The sequence below is a fragment of the Pezoporus flaviventris genome, unplaced genomic scaffold (assembly GCF_033815535.1).
Source record: "Pezoporus flaviventris isolate CSIRO_AGI_PZ_B2104156 unplaced genomic scaffold, CSIRO_AGI_Pfla_v1 ptg000036l, whole genome shotgun sequence".
In the NCBI taxonomy this organism is placed as follows: Eukaryota; Metazoa; Chordata; class Aves; order Psittaciformes; family Psittacidae; genus Pezoporus; species Pezoporus flaviventris.
Window position 1 is genome coordinate 6,864,254 of NW_026892584.1, and position 16,639 is coordinate 6,880,892.

Below are 16,639 nucleotides of genomic sequence, written 5' to 3' on the forward strand. Positions count from 1 at the left end.
AAATTGCCTGTATTAAATGAGCAGACAGTTCTCTAAATCATTTTAAATATGGCCATATTCATTCACTCAGATGAAGCATCATTTACTTGGTCCAAAGCAACAATTAATCAGCAAAGGATGAAACATTCTGACACTGCTAATTGAAAAGCTAAAGACTTATCTTCACTATCTTGTCAGCCATCCTTTGATCTAACAACTAAAAGCCTGAAGCTTTTTGAATTACTTTTGTCTTACAACTTTCAGCAAGAGGTATCTAAGTACATACATGATGGAGCTCCAAAATGCAGAAAAGGCAGTATTTTCATTTCTTTCTAAGGCAGAGAACAAGATTTCAGTTCAGTAGCCATTCTGAGCATACACCATCACTGCTGCCTCTGGTAAAGAGGACTTTCACTTTAAGTGATAGAGGCTTAAAAATAAGATTTAAACCATAAATGTGCAGATGCTGCAGCTGGGTTCATGAAAAGAATTGGCACAGAATTTCCTGCTCCTAAAGGATGATTTTCTGAGCTTTACAATTACGTTTAAAGCACCACCTCTAAGATAAATCCGAATCTAATCCCAAAATACTATCTGCACCACAAAACCATCTTATTCTTAGCTATTAATTATTGGGAAAATCTCAAGTAAGGCTCATCTACTCACTAATGTTTTCTCTCGTGACTGCAGATGCCAAAGAAATAACGTATTTTTGCTACTGACTGTACAAATTCAGTTCAGGACAGAGCTGAATTCCTGGACATTTGGCTACATATATGCATTTAAGCACAGGATAAGCACTGGTCTCCCCTGCCTATAAGCACTAACCTCCTCATGGGTAAGTGCTGCCCACTGCAACGAGGCAGGAAGTGAAGTTCATAGTGCCAGTTCCTGCCAACAGGGCCAACCAGTACTTTGATCCCCGCAGAGGAGTGGGCAATGGGCTGTCTTCTGAAGCTTGCCAACCTGCAGAGAGAGCTCTGTAGACCTTCCTTGTTTAGTGGGTCCAACAGATTTAGATGTGGAACAAAGTAAAAAACTCTGTTTTCTGTTTCCAGTGCTTTCTCCTGCCCTGGAGAGCTGTAAGAACAGCCATTTCTGATACCCTCTGTACTCACTCAGCAGCTGGCCATTAGCATGTGGAACTTTGAACTTACTGAACCAGAACTCCTAGTCTGTCTCTGTAGAGATGAAGCAATTCATAGAGGTAATGTTTATCTCCAAGCATGTTGCAGGGGATCAGATGTCTTCCCCTCTGCCCTTTACTACATTTTTGGATCACTAAGTAACAGCCTGACAAGAATTTCCCTTCTCAGCAGGATGGGAACCTTGAGGCAAACTCTAACCTGCATTATCCACAGCCTTTAGATAGCCCCATAAAACAGTTCTCCGCAAGAAAATCTGAATAAGGAAAGTTAGATAAATTGGCCTCCCTAGATAATATTTGCTGATATGACAGCAAATTACATGCCTAGTTGGATGTTAAAGAGTTAAAAACAATGACAGGCAGTAACAGAGTATAAAAAAAGAATCTTAAATGCAGTTATACAGGGATGAAATTTCAAAGACTGTCACTCAAAAATGCATTCATTTCAGTACTAAGAGAAATTTAGACAACTTCAAAAATCCTTATGAGAGTTACCTTAAACAATAGAAGATGACATTTGAAAATTTAGCCTGATATTCCATGGGCCCCACCCCAAATTGTTAAAATCTTCACTTAAGCACCTGACCCCCTCCAGTATTTTCCTTCTCTATTAGAATTATTCATTTGTACTAGAATTTGCATTTGGACAAGACAAAAATGGAGGAGCATGTGTTGTGGTGAGACAGAATTCCTAACAGCAAATAGCAATGAACTCTCAGATACGGTGTTTCATTCTCATTTCAACTCCTAAATTGTAAGAAACAGTTTTGACAAAATTGGCAAGTTTTCAAATACAACAAAGACATGATTTTAATTTTAGTGTTATTCATTCATGTTCATTAAATCAAGTATTGACTACTACCCTCAATACAGGATTAGGAAAAAAATACTTTTGGGGAGATAGAAAACAGCATACAGTGCTATCTCAATTCAAGATCTGAGCTGGAAAGAGGAACAAACAAACAGTCCATTAACAAGGTGAGTGTAGAAGGACTCGCATCTAAGCAGAGAAGGGCAGTATCCTGTCTTTGCCCTGCCTCACCAATGGCTTAACTGCTAAAACGTGGGAAAAAGGAAGCCACCCCCATGAAGCACTTCCATGTTGGACAACACTGCATGTTACAAGGAAGAGGGATAAAGCTACAGTACACAATCAAACAAAAAGATGCAATTTGTAAGGGAGTGACAAATTCTGTATTATCTGTGACAGATAACACAGAATTGGAAAAAAAAAAATTGAAAGACAGTTATCCACACACATTTATATGAGTAAATGAAAAGCACAATTTTTCGTCTGGCCTTCATGATGAGAAATTCACACAGGACATTACTTTCAAAGTAGCATGCAATGAAAATGCAGATTTTTTTTTTCCATTTACATGGCCACTTGTCTTGATAGGAGTGCTTGCACATTCTGATGATCTTAGAGGAAGAAACAAAAAAAGAATCTCTATGAATCAAAACTTACCGATCTCTATCACATAAAAATACCGTGTGCTGAAAACCAGTGGATTTCATCAGTACACTATCTGAAGAATGACATGAGTGAAAAATCACAAAAAAAAAAACAAAAAAGGAAAAAGAAAAGAAAAAGAAAAGAAAATTAAATGGCTACATTAAAAATTTGTACAGTCTCTGTGGAAAACACCTGAAGTAGAAAAAGGATGAACCAGATGATGAGGTATGTGAGAAAAACTATTGGCTCCACTGGGTAAGGCAAATGTTTATTTTATTTACCAATGTCCTCTCAACAATTAAAAGTGAAATCCAGAATAAATACCATGCAAAAAAAACATAAATTACAGTTCAGTGTACCTTAACAAATCAATGCAAATTGATTGTCCTTTTCTTACAGTTGACTGAGATGTTCTTGTGCTTCACTGTAAGAACAGCTTGCTATTTTACTTTGTAAAGTTCTAACCTTAGTGAATCTTGCTGCTGATTTGGGCTGTTCATTATTACTTTATTTATCAACTTAGATTCTGGTCTGGTCTACAATCCATCTAAATGATACTTGAATCTACCAGAAATATTGTAAAGATGGGCAAATGCACTACTGTATTTTACAATGCAATACAATATTTTTAAGAGTTTTATATAAACAATAAAATTAGCTAAATGGAAGGGCCTGAATTAGGGCAAGGACACTGGTATGTTAGTTAATATTCAATCACATGCAAAGATTTGATTTCTGCTTCAAAATGCTTATAATCAAAGGCATTACCCCTGCAGCTAGTAACAATCATATTCCCAAAAACTTATAGTGCCCATAAATTCCCTATGTCTCCTGGCAGCTTGTGTATCTAACACTGATGTGTTGACTGGGCTGCTTCTACAAAGGTGAAAATTCTCATAAGTAAAACTGAATGGGAATGGGCTGCGAAAAAAGAAACAAGTGTACACGAGAATCTGGTGCTGCTTAAGGTCACTATTAAAAGCTCACTGCTGTAAGATTTCCTCAGAAAGAACAAAGGAAAGAATTAAACAAAAAATTCTTCTCAACCCCCATATAACTGCCGTCTGACCCTGGGGATGGGGGGAAAGAAAAGGAATCATGTGAAATGGATAGTTAATAGCAATGATTTCGACTCTTTGGGAAGCAGACAACTAATAAGGAGAGCTAAAATTATCCATGAGAAACCTATGCCATGAAGATTAAAGGCAGTAAGGAATTACATAATTGTTTAGTGTACTGGGGCCCTGAGGGCACGAGCAGGTTTAATTGCCCCAGTGAGCATCCTTGGGGGCTTCCACCCTCATCCTACCCATGGGCCATGGGCTCTCTTTCAGCTCATGATGCAGGTGTGGTGTGTCCCAGGTATGCCTCTTGGGAGGACCTTGGCGCTACACTCTAGGTAGCTCATCTGCATGGTGGACTGCTCGTATGTACGCTGCAGCCCCATCTCCTTTCCAACCTGGAAGCACTCTGGATAGCCCTGGATTCATCCCTTGTTGTGAATCTCCTGAGAATCCTGTTGGCAGTGGCCAGTTCTGCATGCTGTGGCTGAAGCAGGTGGGTTGATCTGTGAGGGCATCACCCATGCTGGGGTCACCCTCATCTCCTGGCCCCTGCTCCTCCCATATACTGAGATTGTCAAGGACAGAAAATAACAGCTAGTGCTGAAGTAGTAACTGAAAGCAAATACAATGTAGGTGGAGCTTATCTCAAATCTTTCAGCACCAAGAAGCACAAAAAGACCTCTAAACCTCTTGCTACCCGATGCTCTCTGATCATTGCTGCTGCGTTGACTTTATTTTGGAAATGTACTAGGGCAGTAAGGATTGCTGATAAATCAAAAAGATGCTTTAAAGGATGAAGGCGAAGAGACTGCAGCTGAAAGGGAAATTTCAGAATATATGTTTATTGGAAGTTAAGTATTTTGCCCACACGATACTTGGAGTGGTGCCTGATCTCTCAGTATTACTAGTCTTGTGCACAGAACATTCCTTGCTATCTTCAAAAAATAAACCTTCTCATTTCAAGGTCAGTGGAAAACAGGGATGGCAAGGCACTGTTTTGATGAACATGCAAATATATGGAGTTTTAAATGGATAGTTAATTGATGTCATCTTATATATCTGACAGCTTGATACTTCTCAAAAAACTCTCATCATTCGTGGTAAAGGAACAGAATGACACATCAAAATTAACCATCCAGAGCTATGACTTATCATCAGAAGTCTGTTCAACACACAACACAGCCATTACATCTAAATGTGCTGCCAAATGTCAAAGAAGGAAAGTAAGAAAGTAATTTTTACACATGGTTAATCTAAATCTCTAAATTGAAAGTTGCTATGAAAATTACTCTGAGAATATGTAATTGAAAACATTTTTAATTTCAAGCCTTAAAAAAAAACAAGCCACAGCTGCAACAAAGTATGGTAATATTAATGAAAGCATATCTGGCACTCATTCAAATCTCTGCCTTCCTCAGTGCTGCAAAAGGAAAAATTGCTCCCCAATGGATATTCACCATTTTCACAGAAGTAAAATTACTCTTCTCTGTAAAAATGGGCTTTCATCATTTGCATTAAATGTAATTAAATAATGTAATTAAATTGTTGCGGTAACTAGTGTATCTCTGCATGCTACCTGGCTCCTGGTATGCTCAGTATGTATTTTCAATCTAGACTGAAAAGAACTCATAGCAGAATTTGGCAATGTCACATCAGGCTAAAATGTTTGTTCAGGTTCTCAACAAGCTTCACAAAATATATAGTGTAGAGATACAGGAAAACAAACCAGCAGATGTGACTGAAAGGCATTACAGAATGGGAAGTAAAATTTAATAAAAAATTTAAACAAACAGGTTTAAATATATTCTTATGAAGGACACTGAATTGAAAATAAACAAGAATACAAAAAAGAGAAGAGAGAGCAATTTGTAAGTGATCGCTCAGATCAGAAGAATTAAATTTATTCCAGTGAATAAATGACTTTGTTGTCTTTTACATACAATGTACACTTCATAGCAATAGAAAATTTTGTTATTGGTTCTTATTTCGCTATTTATAATGATGAAATAGTGATGAAGTTGTATTTGGTACTGCAAGAGAGAGATGCATTATTTGTAAGAGTTGTAATAATTGGAGCCAAACATCATGGAAGTTAATGGAAGGATACCTGCTCCTTGAAACAGCAGGAAGATAATTTAGTGTTTAAGCTACAAGTGTGGTCTCAAAAGTATATTAATACTTGCATTTAAGGGCAGGGGAGAGATGGGGAGAGACACTATGTTCATCATTTTACATGAACACTTTCCATTTGGACCAGAGTGCCAAAGATTCATTTTATCTTGAGTTGGCCTATTCAACTTAATTCCTGTCAGGTCCTGCAGACAACTCAAATACTTCTGTTGTTATTAATTAGTCATTATGCCAACAACCAAACGGTTTTAAAAATATATATTACATGCAAGTCATCTACAAGCTACAGGATTGGAAAACTTTTACCTGTAGGTGAAATATGGGTAGGAACTGACAAGAAGTGATCTGTATAGAGACTGGTGAATGGTGAACTCTGCAGAGCCACTTCCTCAGTGGAAGGGCACCCTTCTCCTTCAAAGTCTCACAGCACCCAGAGGAATTGCTAGTAACACTTGTCAGGGAAAAGAGACACAATTTCATCCTACCAAAGCATCACTTCTCTGTTTTGAAGGTATCTAAGAAGAATGATCCCAGCAATATTCCTCCTTACTCTGTGAAGAAACCCTTTCAGCGAGGCCATTTTGTTACTTATTAAACCAACAAAAAACAAAAACTCAAGAGAGCCCTGTACCTGCTCAGTTTCATACCGAATTAAACTGGCCCCAGAATCCTCAATCCTAAGAAACACAGATGTAGGAAAGTCACATTTGTATTATCCCTTTTGTGAGCTGCCCCAGCTGTACTCAGTCACAGCCCCTCCATCCTACTGCATCTTAAGATTTATTTACACTTCCCTTTGGCTCCAAGCTAGAGGAAGCAAAATACGGAGGACTAGCAGTGATCACCCTGTAACTCCCTGCAGAGGATCGAAACCAGTTAAGGTCTTCTTTATACGGAAAAACTTATGATCAGCTTAACTAGTGAAATATGCTGTTCCACTGTATCTACCTACAAATAGCTCATCAGGCCTATGTTGCATTCCAGAACAGAAGTGACTGACCTTTTACTCCACACACTGATTACTACTCTGGAATGAAGTGAGTTTTTATTCCAGAGTAGAGTTGCCCATCAGGGAACTATCGCAGCACAGATAACTGCATCAGAATAAGTTATGGAGGTGTATGAAAGAAAATTTCCCAGCACGGAAAGCCTAACATCTCAGAATTGCTGTTATCTCTGACCTACTTTGCTCAAAGTACCATAGAGATACCTCCACAAAGGCATCCAATTATTTGTTGAAATCAACAAGTACTTTTGTGCTACACAGAATCAGTACAAGCTAAAAAAAGAGAGTACAGGAGGATGATAGGTCAAAAGAAGGGACTTTTTGTAGCATTTGCAGTACAGGAATTGATTTCACAAACATGCTCATCCGAGCAATGTAGTTCATTTAGTAGACCATCAGCTCCCATCAAAGAGTCATTCTTAACTTAAAATCAGCATGCCCATAACAGAAACAAATGAACGGAAAAGAGCAGAATAGTTCTTTAGAAAAAGCCCAGCTGTCTCATGCATCCAACACTGCCACATACAAATGTTTTCATTGAAAGGGAAAAAAATGCCTACCCTGAAGCTGAATACCATAGTTAAAAATGGTCATCAAAACCTAAATACATGCCATGCAGTGTAACTTAAGACACAAAGCACATTCACAGAGAAGACCACACCATAAAAGGACAAATCTGAAGTTCTTACAATATTTTCAAAAGCACTGTTCCTAACACTTTACTAGGTAATTAAATTCTCCTAAATTGGCTTTTGCTAACTGCACAGTTTATTACAAGGACAGCTGTTCCCAGGGATTAACAAACTCCACGCTGAATATGAGAAATATTGCTATATTTTTTTGCTCATCTGAACCTTAAGAAATATTGAAAGGGTCTGAGAGGCAAATTTAGAACAAACTTATTTAAGTCGAATAAATTAATAAGTAGTGCAGTAAATGGTATGGTGTAATTTTACAGGAAGGGTCACTTTTACCTGAAGAGGACGGTTAATCTTAAATTAGAAAGTCCACTCTAGTGCAAACTGTTCAAAATTTAGCTCAGTGCAGATATGAAATTTAGTACCATTTATGGGGTGATAATGTTTGTTTCTCTGATCTGTGAAAATTAAAACCTTGTTCAGTTAATATTACAGAAGGTTTAGTATACAATGGCACCTCTGTACCGTAAGGTACTATTTCTTAGAACAGTTCTGTACCTTTGATAAGCTATTGAGTGAAAGAGGAAAGAGAAAATTTCTGAGTTTTCTGATTAAAAAGAAAAATGTAAGGAAAACAAACTAAACTTCTGTGCAAAATAAAATTCTTAAGTCAAACTGGAATGAAAATAAATTTCTTCTTAAAAATTTTCTTCCCAGACCCTAAGAAAAAGACAATAAGAGTAAGAAATATTACTGATGCTTTTAATACATAATTAAAATAATAATTAATACTAAGAGAAAAATTAATTCTCACTTATGGTAGCCTATTGTGTACAGAAGCAAGATAAAAAAGCCCATTTTAATGAAACCTTAACATGTATCAACACAATTTTCAAGTTTCTAACAATAAATTCTGTAGCTGTAACCACAGCAAAAAATTCCACCAATTTGCAAACCAGGGGTAGAAACTCCGGAACTGCATTTCTCACAGCATGATTACTTAGTCCAGTAAATACCTGCCATCTCATTTTTGAATGATGTGATAAACAACTGAAAATGAAATGACAGGGTAGATGAAAAGTAACCATGTGCAGTTCAGAGATCTGAACTGAATAATGGATTCAGGTTTTGTTTGTTTGTTTTAAGAGTAGGATTCTGGCTGATTTGGGTTTATTTCTACCAGAGGTTTTGGATTTTAGATTTTAATCATTAAACCTTAATTATTCTGGCACCTAGTAGCATTCCCAACCTGAGAACAGGCAACTGCATTACCAGAACAAGCAGATTTCAGTTCTGAAATATTCCCTGAGTATTAACATGCCCATTAATACTGAGGGAAGGAAGCCTTTTTCTACTGAGGTTTATGAATCCCTTATGAATCAAATTCAACTAAACAATCTGCAAAACAAGAAAATTTGAAAATTACTGTTCTCTATAACCCTTGGAGGTGTTAGCAACCTGGAACAAGATTTACAAGAGACACAATATTGAAGAAGGGCTACCCAAGCTTTCCTCAAGGGAATCCTGAGGAAAAGTATGCATCTACCCTCACTAGGGAGCCAACAAGCATGGGGCATATTGAGAACAGAACTAACAACTGTTTTCCATAGGTTTTATTCCTGATGATTAAATTCTTTGATGTCTAATAATACAGAAATGGCATATTTTTTTTCCCTATGTCTATGATACCTGAAGCATCTCTACCCCTTCTGGATTCTGTAATCTTCAATAAAAAAGCACAGACCACATTGTACAAGCTTGAAATGTCATTCTCTACCTGCTTACTAATTTTAAGGATCCTTGCAGAAACACAGTATCTTTGAACTGATTATATTCAAACTAAGCTGAAATTAGTTAACATGTTTCCAATTTATCATTAACACTGTCAGGCTTAAGCAAAATTACATATAGAAGAAAATGTAGAGTGGAACAGCATAAGCATTACTTCTGTAGGAATCAAGGCTGAAGACACCTAAATATATATGGTAGAAGGGACAAGCCACTCTCTCTTCCCACAGCACTGAAATGGCAGGTAGCTACCTCACTCCCTCCTGCTAGGCTAGCATTGCAAGTTCTGATGCTTTTATCTCAAAACACAAGTGAAGGATATCAATTATTTATTAAAAAAATCCAAAACAACCACCTTTGTTCCCATTAGCATACATGTAACATAGAAGTATCATACTATGACTTGCAGTAAATACACATGCAATAGATCATATTTGTATACCATGATATATGGTGCTGCTGTTGCTGTTAAGATATGATTCAACCAACGGTGCTTGTTCTTCTGAATGTTTCATTCTGCGTGTCCTTGTGCGACTGTCCACATTGGACTGAACCATTAATGGCTCCTGGCGCTTTTTTTTCTGCTTCTGTTCTAGCAATGCTCGCTGAGAAAAAAACAAAGAAAAGCATCTGTTACTGGACTCCAAACGGTAGCAACCTATGATAAAAAACAATGGACACCTTTACACCTTCTGCAGTGGCAGCAGTTGGCAAGTGGGATATTGGGATACTGGGTTCTAGGAAATCTTTCCAAAAAAGCCACAGCCAGCCCACTGCTAAAACACCTGCTGAAAACAGCAAATAATTAAAATAGATCTTTCTGAGCAGTCTACCAGCTGTCACAGCCTCTTGGAAATAACCCTTGGGAAAACAACAGTATGAGAGTACTGGCTGTGAAGCAATGGGAGGGAAAGCAAGGGCATGAGACAAACACAGATTTAAATTTCTGTAAATTGAAAGCAGGAAATCTGCAAACTAGAATCAAGTGATAATGCTGGACATGAGCCTAATTTAACAACTATACAAGTCAAACTGTAATTAAACACATTAATTTCTCAGCTAGACCAGCTGAAAACCAAAACCTTCAGCATCCAATGGCACTTCTCTATTTAAGCCCTCTTTCACAACCTCAGAGAACTGTTGATTTTACTTATCCATTATCTTCCCATTTCCCTGCTCCTGTACAATGATTTTTTTTTTCTTTTCTTTTCTAGAAAGGAGATACACAAATCTCCTTTTAGGGAAGAATAAGAATGAAGAATGGACTGCTTCAGCTCCATAAGTTGTGTGGAACACCTCAACATGACTTCAAAATGATCAGAATCTAGTACAGGATTATGGCATTAAGAGACAGCATTTGAATTTGAAAATGAGATGCCGGTAGACATGCAAGCTGATAAAACAATGAGTAAGGAAATGCACAGAAAAACATAAAATTAAACTCACAAGGTTTAACTAAAGACATGACAAAGGACCACAGAAAAATCAAAGGGAAAGTGCAAACATCAAAATAAAATTTGATAGTAACATTTCCTGAGATTTCGTGGGAGAGATTCTGAAGAGATTCTAAATTACTTTCTTGTACAAGTCATGTAGGAATACAGTAGCAAAATAGTGAACATAGCGATAGTGCCACTAGTGTACAGCCACAGGGGTTAAATCCATGGAATTAAAGGACATAAAACCTTTGTGGTAAACCTCTGTGAACCGGCATGTTTGCCAGAACCTCTTGTCCTTTCTGATCCATTAAAGGAGTAACAAATACATTGTAAGTCAGCTTAAAACAAGTCCAAGGCAGTGGAGATGAGAATCACTCAAACCACAATCATAAGAAAAATTTTAATGGAAGTTAGAAGTCTAAATAAGCTGTAACCTCCACAGACCTTTCTTCTGCATTCCCCAATCAGAGGATGCAATTTTCTATCAATTACCAGATACACGTGTCAGTGATTTCATTACTTCAAGATCTAGAGAGCAAGAAGGTCCCCCTCCCAAAATCTTACCTGCCTGTCAAGCTTCTGCTGACGCAGGCTGCTCCCCTCATCATCCAGAACACTGCAAAGACAAAGAGTACGTAATTGGAACAAATTTATCACTCAAAATAACACCTAACAGCAATCACTGGAGCAAACTCTTGAAGGAGTTATCCATAGAAAACTCCCACTATGTTTCAGGGAAGTTTGCTTGCCCTAACCTACAAACATTGGCTGAAGAGAATTTAAGTGCAGTCCAGGGAAAACTGAAAAACTCTGGCTTACATAAACTTCAACAGAAATATGTATTCAGACAGTTCACAAATAAATACAAAATTCACAGTCTACAGATTGCTTTCTTCTTCACTGTCTTCTAATCCAAAATGTTGAGGTACACAGCAATGGGGTTTGACAGAAAATTTGCAGGTAAAGCATATAAGAAGTGAGGAGTATAAATGAGCTGCTTAGCAACTCTGCAGTATTTAAAATTACATTAAGAAAATTAACTGGCTAATCTTTCATACACTGAAAACCAGAATTTATTCCTGAATATCTGAAAAGTCACACTTACTGCCATACACTTCAACTTCAGAGACTGGCAAGACAAACAGTTTGGTGTGCTGCCATATAATCTTTCTGCTTATTGTTGGTAGTTGGGAGATTAGCTCTGGCACATTAAATTATTTTTATTAATTAGATGTTAAAAAACAATGGCACTGAAGTCAGAAAATTATTTTTGTGAAGCATTTTGTCAGACTACTGACCACACTTTATTATTCTGGAGAACAAAGGTCTCTAGTGTAAGAACATTATGGTTAAATATTGCACATAAATAATTACATCTTTTAAATTGTAGCATGTCATCTACAAAAGAAGGAAGTGCTATAAAGCCAAAAAATAGCCTCTTACATGTGGAATTAATTTTCTCTTACAACACATTTTTATAAAAGATTAGCCTCCTTTTTGTTTTATAAACACTCTTAACAATCAAAAGGATAAAGAAAGAAAAAACTCCAGAACAAACAAACCTGGATTCTGACCTACATCCAACCAAACTGCACTGCAAAATAAAAATATTACTTCCCATGTATCAATATATACCCTTTAGGAGACAGTAACATTGTAGACTTAGAACAGCTAATAAAAGCATGCAGAATGCCACCTTTCCACTGCCAGCATTATCTAAGACTATAATGACGCATTAGCTTTTCACAATTTACACTCAAGTTCTATGTTACAAAAGGCTGATGCTCTACAGAATTCAGCTGTGCAGTACAAGTACCTTGGGTATGAAATTACACAGTCTGTTGTAGAGACAACGCAATACTCATAGTCCACATGAAAAAAGAAAAAAAAAAAATTACAGGAAGAACCGTCACACTCACAAAAATGTTCTTCATCACGCATTCCTAATTCGATGAATTACAGAAGCAAGTTATAAAAAGAAGACGCACATTTCTCCATGGTATACAATGTCAGCAGCTTTTTTCAGTAGTTCTTCACTACAACTGCAATACGTATTAGCTGCACTGCTAGAAAATAAAACTACCCTAATGGATTGGCCAAACAATTGTGTAAAAGATGCCTAAATATAAAGTTTCAGACTTAACAGCCTGAGAAAATCCTCCTCATTTAAGACAATGCTTGAAAAAAGCAAAAAAAAAAAGTAATGATGCTAATACAGGCCATAAGAACAGCAGAGGCAGCAATGCATATACCATCCTACCATCCATATCATGGCATAACACACTGAACAGTACAAGGGAGCAGGAAAATGATCACTGAATATCACTGAAAAGCCTGCAGTTCTATCCTTTCTTGATGCCTAAATAATGCTTATGCAAGTCCAGATAAAAAGAGGATCCAATTTAGCCCATTTATTCCTCTGCTATAATAGTAGAGCGCTCCAGCTTGAGACTATGCACTTTGTTAATATTTTCTACAGGACTAGTGGACCCTGGAGTTGCTGATTAGCAACCAATATTTCACATTCGCAGATTTTCAGTCTCCTGAGACTGGGTGACTCCCAACACTGCCCATTAAGGGACATCAGGTTGTCAATAAATACATACATACATATATAAAATAGGCTCTGTTTCTGTAGCAATTCCATCAGACCCTCGCTCTTGCTGCTTTCAAAAACATCTGTAGTGGACTCTGAAGTGTGTGTAACCATGACTGACCCTTTTTCTCACAATTCAGCAAATCCTTACAGAAAGATTTGGCAGTTGATCTTACCACAGCATCTGTCATTCCATGCACTCTGACATGCTCCAGGGGCCAAGAGCTGAAATCCAGAAAACCTACCCTCTTCTTTCTTTGGAAAACACAAAAGTTGAGGAGCGGGACAGCCTTTGCCCTTCATTTTCTTTGAAAAGAACAGAAATCAATCGCTTTCTCCTCTGGAAGAGTTGTGCTCATGGCGAGGATACAGCCTATTCTGCCCCATTTCAGAAGCAGCCACTTTTTTGTTGCTCAGTGGTCCAAATAACTGGGATAGTCAAGAGACTAAAGGCCCAGCACAGTGGAAAAACTATGGCTTTAATATGGCATGACCACTACAGAAAATAATATCATAGAGAACTGCTACAACAGTTCTTCCCATGTTTGATACGATGCTAGAAAATCCCAGCAGTAGCATGAAACTCAGTCAGTCTTAACAGAGAAATGTAACTTTAAAATTCATGAAAAATGAATTACTGAAGAGGATGCATACATATTAGCAATCTGCTGAGCATGCTGAAGTATCCTGAAGATCCAGTAAGGTTCATTTTTACTCCTATTTGGTCAAGTATCATGTATCCACCTGGGATATTGGCTACGGCTGTGACCCATTTAAAACAAAAAGCAATCTTACACCATATATAATATTGTAAACAGCACCTTCAGCTCTGCAGTAATAGTCTAATCCAAATTCAGTTAACAAATCACAGCCTGTATATATTTCTTTGCAAATAATTATGCAGGGAAGACCCTAGTCTATACCCAACTCTAGCAACCTACCCATTAGAGCTTACTGGATGCTGGGGTTAAGAAGTCAAGCGTATAGCTATGTATTGAAAAGATTCATATTAGCAGCCTGGACCAAGGCATACAGAGACTTAAGTCTTAAATTTAGATAGTATTCTTTCCAAAAGTTAAACATGGCATTTGATTCACATATTCCCACCTCCTATTTTGTAAAGGAAAATGCATCAAATGAACAATCACCTTTTTGCCAAAGTATTCCTTTTAATACCATCTTTTTAAGACATAAAATCTTATTTTTGAGACGGTTTCAACGTTAAATTCAATTTACACAAAAATAACCAGGCTTTCTATACTGCTGCATGTAATAATGAAGACAAAAATATAAGCAAGAACTTTAGTATCCTAAGCTTTTCATAATCTGTATTCCTTAAAAATCATTTAGAAAAAAACCTAAGACCAATCAAGTTTTAAGGATAAAGTTTCATGATTACATGAAGCTCCACAATTTACTTCTGAGATGAAGGCAGAAGAATATGTAAGTCAACATCTTGCTACATTTTACTGTAATTCCACATGGACTGATTTCAAGTAAAATCAGAAAAGCCTTAATTCCAAGAACACATTTCACAGTAAGTACTTCATTCTGAATATGCAAACTGCTTGCATTTCAGTGAGCTACTGCAAGAAAAAAGAATTACAAAGAAATTTCTCCAATTAGAGTGTGCGAACTGCATGTAGACACTGATTTACTTTTTTAAAAAGAAAAACTCTGACTCAGTAAAGCAGCTCTATTGTTTCTGCCTGACAAATGAGCAGATGTTTTTGTTTCTTCCTGAGACTGCTTCATAAAGAAATATTTTCCATGACAGTAACTGTTTTACCAGGACAAAGGTCCAAAACCATACCTATCACATCTCTGCAGCCCAGCACTAATTGCACTGAGAAGGGTTGCTGGTCAAACAAACAAAAATTCATAATACTCAACTTTCACCCTTGCATTTTCTCTTTCTGCCACTTCTCAATAACACATTACTAGTAGCAGCACCCATAGATTCTATGTGAAATCAGGGACCTTTGCACAAGCAAAATGAACATACGTCGTCAGGGAAAATTCCTGAAACAAACAGTTGACATTATAAAAAAATAAGGAGATAGATAAGAAAATATTACTCCCATTTGCAGCACTAAACCAGAAGCAATGGAAAATTAGAGGAGATATTTTCATCTTAAGTTTCTTCTGTCATATTGTCAACTGCAATTCAAACCAGATAGAAAGGGAAAAAAAAAATACACCATACCAGACTAATCTTCAAGATCACTCAGATCTTTTCCATGCACTCTTGCTGTGAAGAAAGCTGGTATGCTGCTGTGTCGTGGGATCTCTTAGAGCATGGCTGCCTCAAAAGGACAGGAATGGGTGCAATGTGCAATCTGAACATTACAAAGTCTCTAAAAACATATGAAACAAAATTCCTGCAAAGAGATAGCACTTGGCTTATTGAATACCATCTGTCATATTCACCTAATTACACTTCTCTATAATCCCTATACCTCCATGAAGTTTCCGTAGTCCCATAAAACCCAACTGCTCTGGATAATATTACTGTTAGGCTTTTAGGAATAAGCTTTCTAGCAGCATCGATGAAATGCTACTGTTAAAGCCCATTAACAGGGTCAGAGACCTGCAGGCTGAAGTCATGCTCCCGAGGGAACAGCACTCAGGTTCTTCAAAGAAGTGAAATTCACTGAATTCCTAACCATTAAAGCCAGCAATGTCTATAAAGTGCCAACATCTCCAAAGCCCTACACCTGCAAGTCCCCACATAAAATAAGTTCTGCTCCTCCACGTACACCATATGCTGAGTTCACCTGAAGCCACTTGGAAGAACATTATTATATCAGACACACACCGTAATCAAAGACTTTTAAATGAAACAAATCACTCTGAAAGACTGCAAGGGCTCCCCTCATGCTAGGAATCAACAAGGTTTTCTGACCCAAGGCAGTTGCTCAGGCATCTGATTCAGAGTAAAAGCTGCAGCTACAGTCTTTATGGTAAAATTAGTAACTTTGCTCCTAGGCCATCTAAGCAAGCAAAAGCCTGGCCATCTTCTTCATTGAGAAGGAGCCCAAGGACATTCAACTGTAGTTTGCCCTTCTATTGCCAACAGCAGCAAGAGCAGAAGCATATTCACATATGGCAGAGATTATCTATCTGATACACCTAACAGTTACCACTGAACTAAGCAGTGAAGTACTGACACCAGGAACAGCTGCAGAAATGAAGGTAGCATTTCTTTATGTAAAGCTTCCGAGGAATAAAACTGTTTCACTGTGAATCTCAGTAAATAACAGTAAGTCTGTTCAGAATTGCTCTGCCTGCCTGTCCAGATGTTCTGAAGATCCTTAAAAAGCCTAAAAGAGATTAAACAAAGGACAGGGAGAAAAGGCAGGAATATAAACACTGATATTTGTATCAGAATTATCA

General features: G+C 37.4%; 1 protein-coding gene across 8 annotated transcripts in view; it reads right to left on the bottom strand.

Moving 5' to 3' along the window:
- Nucleotides 1-16,639, bottom strand: part of TUB (TUB bipartite transcription factor) — a 160,833-nt gene that overhangs the window by 28,647 nt on the left and 115,547 nt on the right. For 7 of the 8 annotated variants that reach the window (XM_061462991.1, XM_061462990.1, XM_061462989.1 and 4 more), the window contains exons 2-3: nt 11,212-11,263; nt 9,651-9,813 (exon numbers count right to left, since the gene is read on the bottom strand). In XM_061462991.1, coding sequence (XP_061318975.1) covers nt 9,651-9,813; nt 11,212-11,263 — 215 coding nt within the window. Of the gene's footprint in view, nt 1-9,650; nt 9,814-11,211; nt 11,264-13,419; nt 13,443-16,639 lie in introns of those variants that run through there. The other variant, XM_061462987.1, reaches the window with a different exon arrangement.